At 48.2% G+C, this 16257-nt stretch overlaps 1 protein-coding gene across 1 annotated transcript in view; it reads right to left on the reverse strand.

Moving 5' to 3' along the window:
• Positions 1-13641, reverse strand: part of ABCC3 (ATP binding cassette subfamily C member 3) — a 38271-nt gene extending 24630 nt beyond the window's left edge. The window contains exons 1-5 of the mRNA XM_054393775.1: positions 13612-13641; positions 3869-4045; positions 2893-3018; positions 1939-2076; positions 180-305 (exon numbers count right to left, since the gene is read on the reverse strand). Of these exons, the coding sequence (XP_054249750.1) occupies positions 180-305; positions 1939-2076; positions 2893-3018; positions 3869-4045; positions 13612-13641 (597 nt within the window). The remainder of the gene's footprint in view (positions 1-179; positions 306-1938; positions 2077-2892; positions 3019-3868; positions 4046-13611) is intronic.
• Positions 13642-16257: the final 2616 nt, after the last annotated feature.

Raw genomic sequence — 16257 nt, forward strand, 5'->3', positions numbered from 1 at the left:
CACACAGAAAGGCTTCAGACCTAGCATTGCTCTCAGTGCGCTCCCAGTGCTTTGTGATAGGGTCACTGGCTGCTGCAATCTCAGTGACAATCCAGAGCTGGTTTTAGTCACCAGCTGCTCAGTGGAAGGCTCAAAGCATGACAGAGTCTGTAATATGCAACCAAAGAAACAATACTTACAGGGTCTGTACTAACAGGGGAGAAGAATGGAGGCTTTTCTTTAAAGCAAGAAAGGATCAACTCAACAATTACCAAAGCAAAGTAGATGTAAAACGTGGTAAACCTGAACCTTTCATTTACATGGCCCTAGAGGGAAAAGAAACACGAGAAATGATTGGGTTGTTGTCCTTCCCCACCCACCTACCACTCTCCCATTCTTAGTTTTTCCAGTTTCTTTTGTCCTTTTTTTCCTCCCTCTACAGCTGAACACTGCAAAGTGGCTGCCAGCAGGAATTCTCTTACCGAAGTATGCACAGGCTCTGCGAAGTACCTAGGAACAGGCTTATCTCCAAGCTTCTCGTTAAACTATGTCAAGTTCAAAGTGCTTACAGATCTTCCCTGCAAGCAGGCACCCTATGGAATCAGGGCTACATGACCTCTTCAATTACCTCCAGGGGTTCTCACAAGCCCATGTCTTAAGCACAGGAATTGTTAGCTCAGATCAGAGATTCATTTGCTTTAGCATCTCCTTGCTGATAAGCAGGCGGTGATAAACACTTCCCGAGGAAGCTGCAGAGCAGCACTCTGGTGCACAGCACCACCTCCAGCTGCTCCAGAGAGATTTCCTTTCCTACTGAGCCTGCAGTTGCCTTAAAACACCTTCAGGTGAGGACAGGTCCCTCCTACAGCTCCTTCATGCCCTTCTGTAGTTGGGAAGGCTCTTGTGGTTTGTGACAAATGTTTAAGCCTTAAATACAGGAGGAAGAACATTGGTCCTCTGCAGTGGCAAGAACAGGAGAAATGTTACTGATAGCTGCTGCAAGGCTCTGCACTCATGATTTCAAGCTGATTAAGGATTCAAACATTGATAGGCCAATATTTGTACTTACACACCACCACTACAGCTTTAAAACTGACTCTGAGTGGTGTTTGAAAGAGCCTCCCCAGGAGTAGAGCTGTCCTCTGAAGTTCTGCTGTCGTTTGAGCTCAACCCCTAGTACAGCAAACCCCTTGCTAAATGGGCAATGCTCTAGCAAGCACCAAAAGAGCAAGCACATTAAAAACCCTCCCCGAAAGGAACCAGCACTGATTCCAACGAGCAGCAATCACCTTAATGTTTCTCAAGCACTCTTTTCGCTCCCAGCCGTTGATGATCTAATCGCTGAAGCAATCTGCTTTGCCCTACTTAGTGAAAATGGGGCTCTGAAGAGAACAACTTCTTCACTGTGGCAGAACCTGCTGTTTGCAAACAGGAATCACAAGACCCCAGGTTTATTTCCTCTCCCTCCAACTTTCTGTTCTCTATTTGCAGCCAGGGTTGGAGTCCAAAACGCTATCCTCAGCACACCAGGCACCGACTAAAGAAAGCCCAGGGAGTGGTGTGCTGGGGTTAAACTGCCCAAGAGGAAAAGGAGCACTGCACATTACACATCCCCACTCAGACATGTCAGGGGAAAGCGCCTGCACAAGGGAAAAGGGGAGGAGAAAGGCAGAAAGGCGTCTGTTGCAAGACATCTGCACAGTGCTGGTGCAGTCCTCACAAGTCTGTCAGGTTTCCAGTATAGCCTGGGGCTAAGCACAATTTGCTGTCTAACATGGCACGAGAAGTCCCAGTTCCCTTCAACTGACACAAGGCGGAGTCGAGGCAACTGAACCAAACCTCCCTTCCTCGCAAAGGCTGGGCTCAGCTCTCACTCGCAACTGGGTGATTCATTCCCTTCACAGAGACCTTACTGCTACCTTTCCTGCTCTCCAGATGCTAACAAGGGTGGCAGCTTACCTGTGCTGCTGTAGCCATGATCTTAGAGCGGAGAGGCACCACAGCACAGAGCGCAGACAGAAACCAGAAGATAATGAGCACTCCAGAGGACTGAACTCCCCTCAGCCTTTCGTGCTGAATAAGCAACGTAGCTAACAGCTGTAAAAGAAACAGGGGCCCATGAACACAACCTCACCCCTCTGCTCCCCTTGTTCCTGTTCTCACTTGGCAGCTCTTAAAGACCTCATTGGCAACAGGACCTCTTCAAAACAAGGCCCCATCATAGCTCACAGCAGACAATAGCAAAGCCTCTTTTATCTATAATTTTATGAAATAACTTGGTGTTACTGTTTTCAGAGCATCACCTCCAGAATTCAGTCTTTAAACCAGACTTTGTACCTGGGGCTAGGCAAAATCGAGTATTAGCCACAAACATTTTAAAAGGAATGTAAGAGCTGTCATTTCTGCAGTCCAGATGGACATTAATGACTTGTCTAGCAAACAAGAGTTTAAAACATCTGACCAAGGGAATTCCAAACTTAATGGACAAATTTTACTGCTTCATTTTTCATACTCAGCCACAAAGGCAATTTGGTCTCTGTTTAATGGAAGAACAGCCAGCAGTATTTACAAAGCCCAGTACAACAGAGGACTGCACAAGCCAAGCACTATCTTATCTCCCTCTTTAGGCAAAGTCATAAAATTCTCTCCACACCTGGATCATAAGCCTGGAGAAGGAGATGGGAACAAGGGGGGAGGCAGAACAACGTCTCCATTATAGAGATTTTATTTTACACACCAGAATCTACTGGAGGGAGAGGTCTGCAGACGCAGCCTTTGGGTAAGCAAAACTGGCAGCAGTAACCAGTACTGACATCCAGTGAAGAATCCTGGATAAGGCAGTGGAGGAGCCCTTTACCTCCTATCTAAGAGAGTTGCTCTCACTGGTCAGAGTGAACAGAAGCTGCTACCAACCACAGTGATGCCGACGACCAATGGAGTCACGAAGTGCACTGGCGCGGGGGCTCTGTTCTGCAGGAGCTCGTGGAAGGAGTAGAAGAGGTCTGCCCAGCTCACACACCACAGCAGGACACCCAGCAGCTGAGAGGAGCCAGGCACAAACAGCATTTGGTAAATCTCCAGGGGCAGTCAGAGGGCCAGCAAAGCTGTCAGGATTCAGACTGCAACAAGACAAAGCTGTGCAAGCAGAGCAGTGCTGCTGGCAGTGCAGCTGTGGCCAGGCCAGTGGCACTGTCCCCTGCCCTCACAGCAAGGACCCCACCCCAGCTGCTCTCTGAGGGGCTTGCACACACACCCAGCAGCAAGACTCCTGTATTTCTCTGGGGCTTCAGTTTTGTTTGGACACCCAGGCAGCACCCAGATGAAAGGCAGGCATGCCCTACAGCAGGAGCTGGAACTGTTCTCAGGAACCGCCCCAGCACTCCCATGGCCAATGGCAAAGGGACTGCTTGCTCTCCTCAGACCTGGCCATTGCTACACTAGCTCTCTCTTAAGCACAAGATGCAGATGAACTCACACAGATACTGGGCAGGTAGAGTGGCTTTAAAAATACCTTCTTGTGCTTACCTTCACAGTGATATTAAATTCTCACTAGACCTGCCTTTGGGGTTGTAGCTCTCAATATTTTAAAGTAAGGGTGAAGCAGCAGAGTTTTGGCTCAGCCAAGGGGTGAGCTCTCTTCCGCAGAGCAATCAACTCCTCTCCCTACCCAGCAAGGTAGCTATGGGATGGATTTCCTGACAGGTGAGTGATCTTTTGGTATCCTTCCTCAGAAACGTGTACTTTCACTGCTGCTCTTCAGCAAGTTCTTCAGATCCCCCACAAATCAGAGGGAATTTTATTTAAACTCTGCTGCAGCACTTGCCTGAACACTGATCTCATCCTAAGGAACTCCAAAGTTACTGATGGAACACTGCAAAGAGGTCCTTACCGTCTTGAACCTGCTCAGCACAGACAGCACAATGTACCCCCGGCTGTTGTGCTTCAGGTAGAGCAAGTAGAAGGGTAAAGCACTCCACAGGTAAATGCTGGGGATCCATGCCAGGATGGTGTTCTGGAAACATGGAGTCAGGTCTGGATTATCAGTGTGTACTGAAAGGTTTGAGTCCTAGAAAAGAGAGGAGACATTTACAGAGGGAAAGGCAGTAGTGCTGCAAATCCGAACAGCTGCTTGAAGGAGCTGTGCCCAAATTCTGCTGGAGTTAGCAAATTGCTTCAGTAGAAGCTTTCCAAAAATACCCATCCCAGCCACTTGTGGTTGAGCTGCCCGTCAGTACTTCAGCTCTAGCACAAATTAAAGCCCTGGCAGTGGTGAAGAGTGGCACAAATCCATTAGCTGTGCACCTGAACTGAGCCCTTTCCTGTGCAGTCAGTGCCTCTCCAGTTGAAAATTATCTCCTTTGGAGACACAGAAGTATGGGCTAGGGGAATAAAAACATTCCCATTTGCCTAGACAGATTTGTCCAGACCTAGGGGAAACTTCAGCCACAAAACACCACCACAGAGGCCATTAAACTGCAATTCAAATACAAAATCAAAACCAAAACAAACTGCAGCCTCACATTCATCTGCTTCTGTGTGCTCCTGCAGTGAGCAGGTCTCTGGCTCCAGAAGGGAAGAAATGTTTAAAAGAGTACCCATGAGTGAATCACCACCAAAACATTCCAGCACCTCTAACAGGATAAGCTCTCCTAGCAGCTACCCTGCCTGGGGCAGGACATGCCCTCTAGAAGCTTGGACCTGAAGAGCACTTTAACTGTAAAGCAGGAGCTTACCTACTCTCACTTAGTCAACAAAACTCTAATTTCCTTTTTAAATTACATGTGGCTTAGCAATGGCTTCAGCATGTTTGCAATTGTGCTCCTTTTGCTTGCTGGCAAAAATCCTGAAAAAAGGGCACAGAATAAAACAAAGATCCTGTTTAAGGGAAAAGTTATTGGTGAGAGGGGAGAAAGCAGCACTCTTAAACCTTTCCTTGAGACTAAAATGTCCAGAAATGGCTTTCTGTCTGACAGCCACCTCGAAACTGCCCCAGATGTCCATTAACTGCAGAGTGAGCACAGGCTGCCTATTGTATCCCAGACACAGACTGTGTGGCTGCCAAGCCATTTAAAGGTTTTCATTAACTCTTATTTAAACAAGGCAAAGGACTTGCATTTCTGGACACAGAACTGCAGCTGGCCAGAAAGCAAAATTTCCATCCTAAAAAAACAAGGCAGATTTTGAGATTTGACTGAGTTATCCCTGAGAATAAAAGTGGAACCTTTCTAAAATCACATCAGAGTGCAAGCAGCAGCACCTACCCCAGGACCAGCAAGAGTCTGCTGCTTCCATGGCACATGGGAAACCAGGAAGGGGGCTGGAGGAGAGCCCTAACTCCAAGGTGACAAAGCTGGCTACTGGCTCTCTTGGGAATGGTTTCCCAAGTCCAGCTCCATCCTGGACCAGCCAAACAAGAAGCCCTGGAGCAGATCTGCTTCTCCCTTTCAATGGGTTGGTGTTTTCCAAGAGCCAGGCTCTTCCCCTCCTTGAGCACAGTGAAATGGTCCCTGCTAGTAGATAGTGCCTGAAACAGTGCAGCAGTGCAATTCCCTGCAGGTTGCTTGCTCTGCCTAAGAGTGGCCTGCAGTGGACTAATACCATGTAGCAGGGGCTCTGCTGTGAATTTTTATTGCTAATTTTTGAACCTGGGAGTCTGAAAGTTGTGTTTGTTAACACATTTCTCACCAAGCCGGATCTGCTTTCACAGAGCTGGCTTTGTAAACACCACAGCGGCAGCATACATCCGACATCCACTCCAACCCTAAACTGCTCATTGTAAGTCAGAATAGGACATGAAAGCTCAGCACACTTGATGGTGACCAAGCCAGGACTGTTGCACATTGCTGAACACCATCCCACCCAGCAGTAAACTTGCAGGACTCCACCCATGAGAACAAACACAAGAAACAACAGCCAGAGAGACACACCAGTTCTTTGACTCCTACCTTCAAGGCTTTGCCTTTCCATATTTTGAACTCTGACCTGGTAAGCTGAGCAGGTTGCAGTGCTTCTTGTGTCCCACTTGGATGGAGGATGAAAACATCTGCCTTGGGCTGCCTGGCTTGGAGGGTTTCCTTTGGGCTTGGAAATGCTGACACTGGAGAGCACGGAAGTTCCATAGCTCTGTACTGCCCCAAAAGCTGCTCCCCTTCCTCTCTGCCTCGCAGCCATGTCCCAGGGTCCCCTTCAAGGGAAGCCCACAGGAAACACTCTGCAGGCAGCTCTGTCACCCAGAGTCAGCATGACCATCGCCTAGCATCTCAGAAGGGGAAACATCCAACAACACATGTTGAGAAAGGCTAATTTCTCCCAGTGTGTCCATCCCAGTTGCCAGCAACCTGAGACCTCTTCCTGACCCAGCTTCACTGTGCTCTGGGCACCCTGGGCTACCTTTCCTGTGGCCCTGTGCAAGGACAAATACAGGAGTGAGTTTCCCTGTTTCAGCCCAGTGTGAGGGTGAGTTTGGAGGAACATCCCTAATTTGAGCCATCTCAGCTCTTTTCAGCTGAAAGCAATTGGGTTAATTCAAAGATCATAATGAATGTAGCTCATTTAAGAAGAGATAGGAACAGCTGAAACAGCTACAGATGAGGTGGTCTCTGCTCTATTTTCTCCCCACCCTGACTCCCATTTGAAGCTGGCCCTTGCAGCTGGGTTGCTGTACAGTAACAATAAAAGGAACTGTCATCAAAAACTTCTCATCAGTGCTGCTCTGAATTGCTTTCAGTGATGCTGAGGTTTGGTGCCCAGTGAAGGCTGGGAGTGTGGGGGCTTGGCAGGGCAGGACACAGGTGATGGCCATCCCAAGCACCACTCTGCAGCTGTAGGGACTCTCATAGGGGAGCATCAAGTCAAACACAGCAGCAGGCTGGAGGGAAGCCAGGGGCTCTGGGTGCTGCTGGTTTTAATGCCAGGATGCAGCCTGGTTCCTCAGTCATATTCACCCAAGCTCCCCCAGCACAGGCAAACTTGGAGTTCATTTACACAAACCACACTCAGCTCTCAGGCCACAGACCTGCTTATTTCAGTCACTTTTTCTCAGAAAAAGGGTGAAATCCACAGCCCAGCCCTAACCCACAGCAGTAGCTTCAGGGAGAAAAGGAGCTTGCAAAGCACCACTCCAGGTACCCCCAATGGAAAATGTCTGCTCCTGTGCCCCCCACAGCTTCTCAGCCATTCTCTCTTCTCTTATTCTTATCCTGTCCTGCAAGTGTTGTGAAGCCAAAAAGTTCAGAGATAAGGAAAAGATTGCATCAGGTGACTATAGGATAGGAACACATCAGAGACAGCAGAGCAAAGGCAGACTTGTGCTGGCTGCTTTACCCCGAATCAGTTGCATGCAGCTTCTCTCCAACTGACTAAGCAATGTAAATAAAAAACTTCAAACTTGATTTCTGCCGCCCCCCCAAGCCCCCTGTTTCTAAAAGTATCACATCCAGCTATGGTCTGCACATACACCCTGAGCTGAACCTGCCCAGCCAGTGCTGCTCTGAAGAGCTCAGTGCCTCATGAAGGAGGGTTGCTTCTTATGTTTTTTTAATTGCAGAATTGTCAAATGTATTCTCAGAGAGGAAAAAAGGAAATTATTCCTTCTGGAACTAAATGACTTTGACATTTGAAACAACTCCCATTAAATAGTTTTCCTTCTTCTCTTACTCTGTCCTAGCTCACTGTGATGGTTTGAAACTGTCTTTTTAATTTTTCCTTGCAAAGTTCAAAACAGAGAAAGTGAAAGAGTGTAAATAAGTCACTATTGGGTGTAAGAAAGCAAAATAACGATTGTTCTAAACACTTCCATTGGATGGATAGAAATGTTGAAGAACTATTACCCAAAACAAAGTGGGCACTCGGCACATTCTGCGTTCTGCAGTGGGGGCAGTTGCTGGGCTGTCTGGTTGCTGTTTTCTTCTTCTTCTCTTCTGGCTGAAGATAACACACTGACCTTGGCAGCTAAGTTAACAACTTTCTGCTCTAACTAACTCTGCTTTCTGTCCAAGGGGGGTCTGGGGGGGAAGCTCCTGGGAGAGGGAGGCCCCTTTGGGAAGGGTCCCCTTTGGGGGGAAGCAAAGGGAGATTGGTTGTGCTTTTCTGTTGATTGTATATATATATTTGTGAATGTCGTGAATTTTGTATATTTGTACATATTTATTGCATTTCATCGTAGATTGTAAATTCTGCTTTGTAAATACAGCTTTCATTTGCTCCCAGACTGGGCTAGTCTGGTTATTGTCAGTGGGGGCGGAATTTCAGCTCACACTGACACACTCACAGCTTTGTGGCACCAGCAGGTGATGTTACTGTAAATGATCCATTGCATTGCCCTCACCTCCCACCCTGTTGTGAGATGAGCATGGGGAGAAGGTGCCAGCTCACAAACCCCAACACAGAACCAAGGCTGCTGGGTCCACAAAACCCTGATTGTACTCCTGAGAAGATCTCTGCTTGCCTTCTGCTCCCCTCCTGCTCAGCCAAGCAACATGCCAACAGAGTGGCCCTTCACAGCCATGGAGCAGAGGAGACAAATGGAGCAATAGCTTCCTTGAAAAAGCAAAGATCCGTTTAATAGGCTTTTCAAAGGAATTTTTTTAGAATTAAATTTTAAACAGTTGTAGTCTCTTCATTTTAATACATTACACACCTGCATGTGGAGGAAGGGTTCCATCTCCAGTAGTGCAGCAGTTTGACTACCAGGTAGATTAGGCCCATCTCAAAATGCTTAATATTCTTAACTGTAGTGATTAATAAAGCTCCACTTTAAGGAGCTTCTCTTGGGACTCAGGTTTTGTTTCAGCTATGATTTCTTTTCAGGAGGCAGGCTCTGCAGTATTCCTAAGTCCCAGACACTACATCTGCCAGCTGTGTCACTCAAGCTACAATGGTCAGAGCTGAGGCCAGGGAGGAACAGCTGAGTTTTTCTGCAGAGGAGTCTCCCTGTAGGGCTTTACTCCTCCATTACAGCAAGGTGGGACCTTGACCTGCCCCATATCACAGCATCCTCACATTTTACTGTCCCTCCAACCAGGAAATGCATGGAAGCAAGGGACAAGCAGGCTTTTATGAACCCCTGTCTTTGTGACTCACCTCCCACAAAGCCACAGTGCACCTGAGAAAAGAAAAAAAGGTTCTTCTCCCCACTGGGGTGATTTTGTTTTGGTTTGGTTTGGTTTTTTTTCCCAGAAATCCTTTTTCCTGCAATTCTGGAGTTGCAAGCAGGAATTCTAGATGGGACTCTCCCATGATGGTCAGATGCTGGCCATGATAATCTTATCATCTGCCCCCATTCTCCTGCACTGTTAATGCCTCCTTAATAGATCTGATGTCTGAGGAGAACATTGAAGTTACCTGTTTCGGTGTCCTACCCAGCATGGGACAGAACACATACTCCTGACAGGACGGCTTGTGAAGAGAACTGCAGAACTGGGACTCAGTTACCTGAGGCTGGATGCAGCTGAAGATGCTGTGGAGATCTCTGTCAGTCCAAATGTCTATAAACACTGAGCATTGTGTTTGTCACACAGGGCAGAAGGGGAAGAGAACACATAGAGAACAGCCAGTCTGGGCTATGCCATCCCACTGCAGAACCCTTTCTTCCTTTGCAATGATTTGCTACCACCTTTTGCTTTCCTCTTCCTCTTAACCTAATTAAGTTGAGAACAAATGGAATAAGTGAAGCCTGATACTTTATTATTAATCTAGGGCCAAATCAGATAAATTGGGGTGTGTGTTAAATAACATTGTACATGTTACCAGAGGCACATTGTCCTCTTCCTTGACACAAACATTTCTTTCTTACTACAGCTATCCTAAGTCATCTCAATGACAAAAAGAAAAAAATCAGCATGACTCATGTGGAAGCAAAAGAGGAAATTATGCAGAGGGCAGGCTGGTGGCACTTTGAGCTGCTGAGCAGGAAGCAGCATCTCCAGAGAGCAGCACGACTTTTAGTCCACATCTGCCAAGGCTTCCCAGAATGACTCAAGGTGAAGGAACATCCACAGAGTAGAGGCTAAAGGTGCTTGTACAAAACTAGCACAGAGACAAGGCTGGGGTGCTGTTTACTTTTGGGAGTTGCTGCAACTTCCTGCTGAATTACTCAAGAGCCTCTGGATGAGGAAGGAGGCAGCACTTCACATGGGTCAGGGGAAAAAAAAAAGACATCTGTCAGGATATCAATACACAGAATAGGCAAGGAAACGGAGCTCTGTCAGCTAAGCAGGATGAAAAGGAACACACCTGAATCTCATCCATAGCTGATGAGAGGTTGTGATCCCTTTGAAGCACTCTGTCACTTGTCCTCCCACTTCCTATTTATGATGTTAAAAACAACCCAACACCAAACCCAAAGCTGGTGCTTCAGCCTAGGCACTGTCTGTAGGCTAAGGTCTTCACACAATCCAGCACTCGAACAGCACCCCACCTCCTGCAGGCCACTGGGTATTCTGTCCTCACAGCAGCCACAGTGCCACTTCTTCCCCAGTGTGAGCCCCAGCAAGGCTACCTTACACTGGGACAGAATTTGGTCTTCTGAGCTCCTGTGGTTTGGTCACTTGCCCAAAACACTTCTGCAGCAGACACTACTCAGGTGATCCCTTTGTCCCCTCAGAGGAACTGCTCATGATTTACTGCAGCAGAAGGCATAAGCCACAAAGAAGCAATAACTCACCAGTATCTGCTTCTCAGGTAGAGAGATTGTGGCTCACATTAACTAGCACACCTAGCAGCACACACACCCCAAATATGTGGCACAATAAACAGGAGGTAATTCTGGGCAATGGTAAACAACACGCCCAAGGCCTGCCCTGTGTGGGTAGGTGCCGTCGCCTTCATCTCCTTCGAAAGGCGTCCGGCGTGGGACTGCTCCTAGCAGATAGCAACAGTTAGCTGCCAATTGAAGCAGACAGCTCAGATAAAGAGATTGCTAAGGCTGCAGTTGGAAAAATAATGTTCTGGTTGTTCTTCTTTTATATTTGCATTACCAACTTGCTGATTCCAGGTCCAACAGGTAAAGCAGTAGCTAGAAGCCAGAAGCTTTGGATTTCTAATGTGACCTGCAGCATTTCCTTTAGTTCCTTATTTCTGAAATGGTTTGAACAGGAAATTATTTTGCCTCTGCACAAACAGAAAAACCCAGTCGGCTGATATTTCCAGTAGAATTCCCCACCCTGTATCAGGGTGAAGAGTTGAAACCTTAACACTTTTGGTAAGCCAAAAAAAGTCCAAGATAAATCAGTGGTCTACTCAAGCTGATACATTTCCATGTAAACATTTTCAGGAATTAATTCTGAACTGTTTTGTTTCAATTCTGACCTTCTTTCAACAGAAAAGTATCCAGTTGATTTAAATTCCCAAACAATTAAACTGGAACAGCATTATTTCCTTACACTCTAAACAGCTCTAAGACTGACACCAGTATCTCATTCAGCTTCCAAAAATATCTAGAATTCAACAAAATGTGGGGAAAGATTCTAAGTTCAGCAGCTACATAAAAGTGAATGGCAACATTGCTCCACATCTTATCTGGTTCTGGATCTGAACTGCAAGGCTGCACACCAGGAGGCTGTGCAGAGGCCAGGAGCTGCTTTTCACCTTGGTCTCCCTTCCTGAGTGTGCAGCAGCATGAGAAACCCACACTGTGTACTGCAAAAAGCTGCCTCCACCTGTGGGGTCTTATGGAACACCAGATTTGCACAGCAAATCATTTCGAGGTAACTGCCATCTACATGGTCACCACTTAAAACCTCTCACTACATCAGTTCACTGCACACACTCCTGGCAGCAGAGGAAATACCGGAGATAGGGTGGTCACTGATTCCCGTCTGCTGGCCATGGGGTCCCATGTTCCCTTTCACAGAGTTATTGAGCACTGTTTTTAGAACCAATTAAACAGACAGAAGGTTGTTCTGAGTCTAAGCAAGCCTGAATCATTCTGAAGAAATAGAACAGGTCTACATTTATGGAGCACTTTGCTCATCTCTTTTCATTCAATATTTTATTCCTTAATAGCATGTTATGTTGGGGTGTGCAGATATGACAATTACACACAAAAAAGAAAGTGTCTGGAGAGCCTTGTAACATGTGCCTGGCATTGCCCCTCACAGACTGAGTCAGAAAATACATTCCTCTGCCAGGCCAAGCTTCCGTGTTTCAGAGCAACCAGGGCTGCTCACACCTGAACTATTACTTTTAGCAAGGCTGAAGGTGCACCTTTAAAATACTATTTATGCTTTGTTAAACACATTTAGACTCCTTCATCTTTTATGCTTTTATGTTTATTAATTCAGATATCTTCCCTGCAAATCTAGTTTTGAAAAGCCTTGGCAATACTAAAACCAGGAGGCACCATCTGAGTGCAGCAAACGGCAGACACAGCACCACGAAGGTACAAACACTGCTGCATGATGTCCAGAACGAAGCTTTTACTTTGTGCTTGGCACCAGCAAAACCGCCTGAACATTTTTCCTTAACCTGTCGACAAGCTCTTCCCTGGGAAGCAAAGACATGCTGCTGGAAGCAGTCAGTCCCCTGGTGAGCAGTGTCATCTCTTTGTGCTTGTTCCTGTCCTGTGTTTAGAGTAGAAAGAGGTGAAGATACTTGTTGGAGCAAGCCTACCTGCCACAGCAAGCATGCAAAGTGCTGGGTAATAGAATCTGAAACCGAGCAAAGAAATAGAACTCAAGGGCTTAGGAGCCTAAGTCCTCTTCTAAAAAGTAATGTTGGGACAGTTTTTGAAAGATGATTAGTCCTTTGAAGATGGAGCTCAGCATTAAGCACTCACAGCCAACTGCTTGTGTTGTCCTTTAACAAGCTTTCTAGCACGGGCTCATCTTCAGACCTTACTTTTCATTCCTGCTCACCTTTGCTAACACCCCCCGAGCTAAACCAATAGAAGAGAAAGGGACATGCAAAGACTGATTTCTTGAAGGAAATCCCGGATTCACCAAACATGCTCAGCCCCCCATGGCTTCGTGCTGTCCGAGGTAAGTCCTGCACCGCGCAGAGAAGCTGCCCCCCGGGGAGGCCCTGCCCGAGCCCTTGTGACAGCCCTGACACCCTCGGCGGTGGCCAGTTCCTAACCTTCTGCTCCAGTACTGCACCTTTCCAAAAGGCTGACGGCTCCAAACACTAACAGCAATCCCTGCTACCCTCCGAGGCTTGCGCCCACCCCTCGCTGCCGCAGTCCCATCCCTCAGCAGCAACAAAGTGCGGGACTAAGGCTGCACTTTCCCACTCCTCAAAGCGATCCTGAAGAGCAACAAGGCGCAAATGGGACCCCTTCGAAGGAAACCTCACAACGAGGTCCAGGAGTGGACTAGGGCTGAAAGAACCACCCCAGCTCTTGCCGTGGTATGGGATCTTGCGAGGTCCTGCCCCGGTCTGGAGATGCCGAATCGCGGCGAGGCGCTGCCGGCCCTGCCCTAGCACCGGCCGGGGCTCGGCAGCCCCGGGAAGATGCAGGCCCGCAACCTGCCTCTCCCTGCCCGCCCTCTCGGACCCGCCATGGCCAGCAGAGGGTTCCCTGGCCCGGGAAGCTGCGGGCAGGACGGGGCACGGCCCCGCTTCCCCCGGCCCCTCCGCGCTACCCTCCCGCCTTGCTTCCTCCTCTGCGGGAGGCGGCGCGGCCGCGCTGCTCACCCAGAAGCGGGACCCGCATAAAGCCTCCATAGCCTCGGAGCCTCCTCCAGGACCACGCTGGGCACCGGACGGGGGAAGCCGGCTCCTTCCCTCCTGGGCGGGCCCGGCGTGACCCGTCCCGCCTTCCCCGCCGGCAGCGGGAGGTGCTAGAGTCACCGCCCCGCTGCCCCCGGGCCGCCTCAGTGAGCCCCCTGCTTTTGGTGGGGACACCGGTGACCTCGTATGCGAGCGAAGGGCAGGCTGTGGGATTGCTGGCTGGGACATCTGCTGGTGTTGGAGACCCTGTTCACCCATCCGGACCAGCCAGGTGACATTGACACCCTGGAGATGCTCTTATCTCCCCTTGGAGTGGTGAAGGCTGCGGTTGCCTTCCTCACCTATCGATCTGCAGCCTTTTCCTTCTCGCTGACTGCTTTCACTGCAGACGTGATCAAACCAGAGGCATGGATCTGCTAGCCAAAGCTTCTAGTCATTAAATGTCACATATATGTGTAACTAGCAGATTCTGTAGTGCAGCACCTTGGACACAATCGAGATTTCACCTCCCCGTGATGCAGAAGCACTGTTTGCTTTCCTCTTGGACAGGACTTCTATAGCGTTATTGATCTTTCAGCACCTGCTGTTTGTCCGCCCACTTGCTGTAGCTTCAGTAACACCACCGCACACGAAGCACCCTCCTGCCACAAACCTATTTCAATAGCTCAAGAATTTGAGCTTCCTTCCTTGCTGAAGGGTCACCAGCCAGAAGGGTGTTGTCAAAAATGCTCACCAGAAAAGAGAGATCAGAAGCACAGTATTGCTGTGCCCCTGAAATATTTCATCCTGAAAGAAAAAAATATTCTGCTGATCCCATGTGAAGATCACTGAAGATAGATGGAGTGACAGCCACTCAGAGCACTATCAGGAGAAGCCAGGTGCTTTCTACAAGCAATGCTGGAGATTCAGTGCAGAGTTTTACTATAATCTGGGTAAAGTGACACAGTTCTTATTAGTGTGCAAAGATAAGATCTTGCCCAAAATAAGGCTTTCTGGTCATTGCCTAGAAGATTTGCTATTTAAGACTTATCCAAGACCAGCAGCACAATCACATCACAACCCTCTCTACGAAGTGCTAGAGGAGCCTAAGCCTACTGGGTGAAGGAGGTACATGGATGTCATGGGCTGTCTTTGCAAGCTGTGCATCCATACTTCTGATTGGTGGAATTGCACCAAGTAAAAATTTCAGGAAAAGTCAGCAGTAGCTGGGAGGGACTCCTTCATGGCCCTTTTAACCTCTTCTCCTGCAGCAACCTGTAAGAACAGTTGCTCCAAGAGAAGTGCTGAGAATATGCCTCTGTTTCTGGCACCAAGGAGCAGAACGCGGTGTTTCCAGAACATGCCCTGCATGAGGACCAGCTCTGGCTCTGCAAGACATCACAGACACAGAGGCAGCTCACTACCACCTGCCACAGGCTGTGTGTATAGGAGGGGAGAGGTCTCTTTTATCAGTTCCACTGACCTGTGTGAAGTCTGAATTAATACCCAATTAAATTACTGACTTTGGTGTAATTATTCCACCATATCCATGGAGGAAGGTCCTGGATTAGGGAATTACACTGGGTTTTACAGAACCTGTGTAGGACCAAAGTCCTGAATGATTCTAGCTTTTGCTTCATGTTCTGATTCATGGTGGCCAGCTTCTGCCTTCAGTAGCAGTCCTTACCATTAAGAAGGGATGGCACTGATGAGTGGGTGCCAATTGAGGTGCCAGCTTCCCCGTGTGACCCCACATGAGCTCAAGAATACTCACCAGGCAGTCAGCTCATACCTCACAGCAGACCCTGCCAACTTGCACTGACTTTGCAGGGTAATTACAGGCTTCCAGGTGCTGTTTGGCAAAACAGACTAGCAGAGAGGGAAAAATCAAAGGTAGAAATTAAGGAAATAAAGTCTCAGACAGACTACATGGAGGGGAAAGCTTAAAAGCTCCTGGGAAGAGTTGTGACATTGGATTTTGCTGAACCTGCTTACAAAGCAGAGCCTGAAGCACTATCTCAGGCAGCTCACTTTGGTCCTGTTCCCTTTTGATGATGGAAAGGGAGACAGATATACCTAGAACCTGTCATCACAGCTTGGATGGTCCCCCAGGTGCAGGCAGACTGCGCAGGGAAACAGAATGGCAGTTTTGGTGCAAATGTCAGGGAGGTCATGAACTCCCTTTTCTCAGCAGACGTTTGCTCTGGGGAGTGGCAAGATCTGAGTTCATGCAGTGATGGATTTGTATCCTGTTTTCCACGCCAGCTGCACAAGAAAGGAGTTTTCAGCTGCTAACAACTAGAGTGCACCAAGACAGCACAAGTACGCAGTGCCTACAAGACACACCCAGCAGAAGGGCAGCTATGAGCGGCAGCAGGACAGGAGGCAGCCCAAGAGAGAAGCTGTTTGTGAAAGCACAGAGCCAGGTATGGGCCAGGCTGCCTTTCATAATGCACCTCCTGCTGATCTGCAAAAGCACTCAGAGCAAAATGAGAAATCTGAATAAAGAAGGACGTTTAGAGCTGAGGCTGGGGAGGGCTGGGGCATGTGCAGCTCTGAGAGTCACAGTTTTGTGGTAGTTGACTAGAAGCATCCCCTTCTTTCTCTGCTTGGAACAGCAGAGGCTCAGCT

This window comes from Indicator indicator, chromosome 29 (genome assembly GCF_027791375.1).
Source record: "Indicator indicator isolate 239-I01 chromosome 29, UM_Iind_1.1, whole genome shotgun sequence".
NCBI classification, from domain to species: Eukaryota; Metazoa; Chordata; class Aves; order Piciformes; family Indicatoridae; genus Indicator; species Indicator indicator.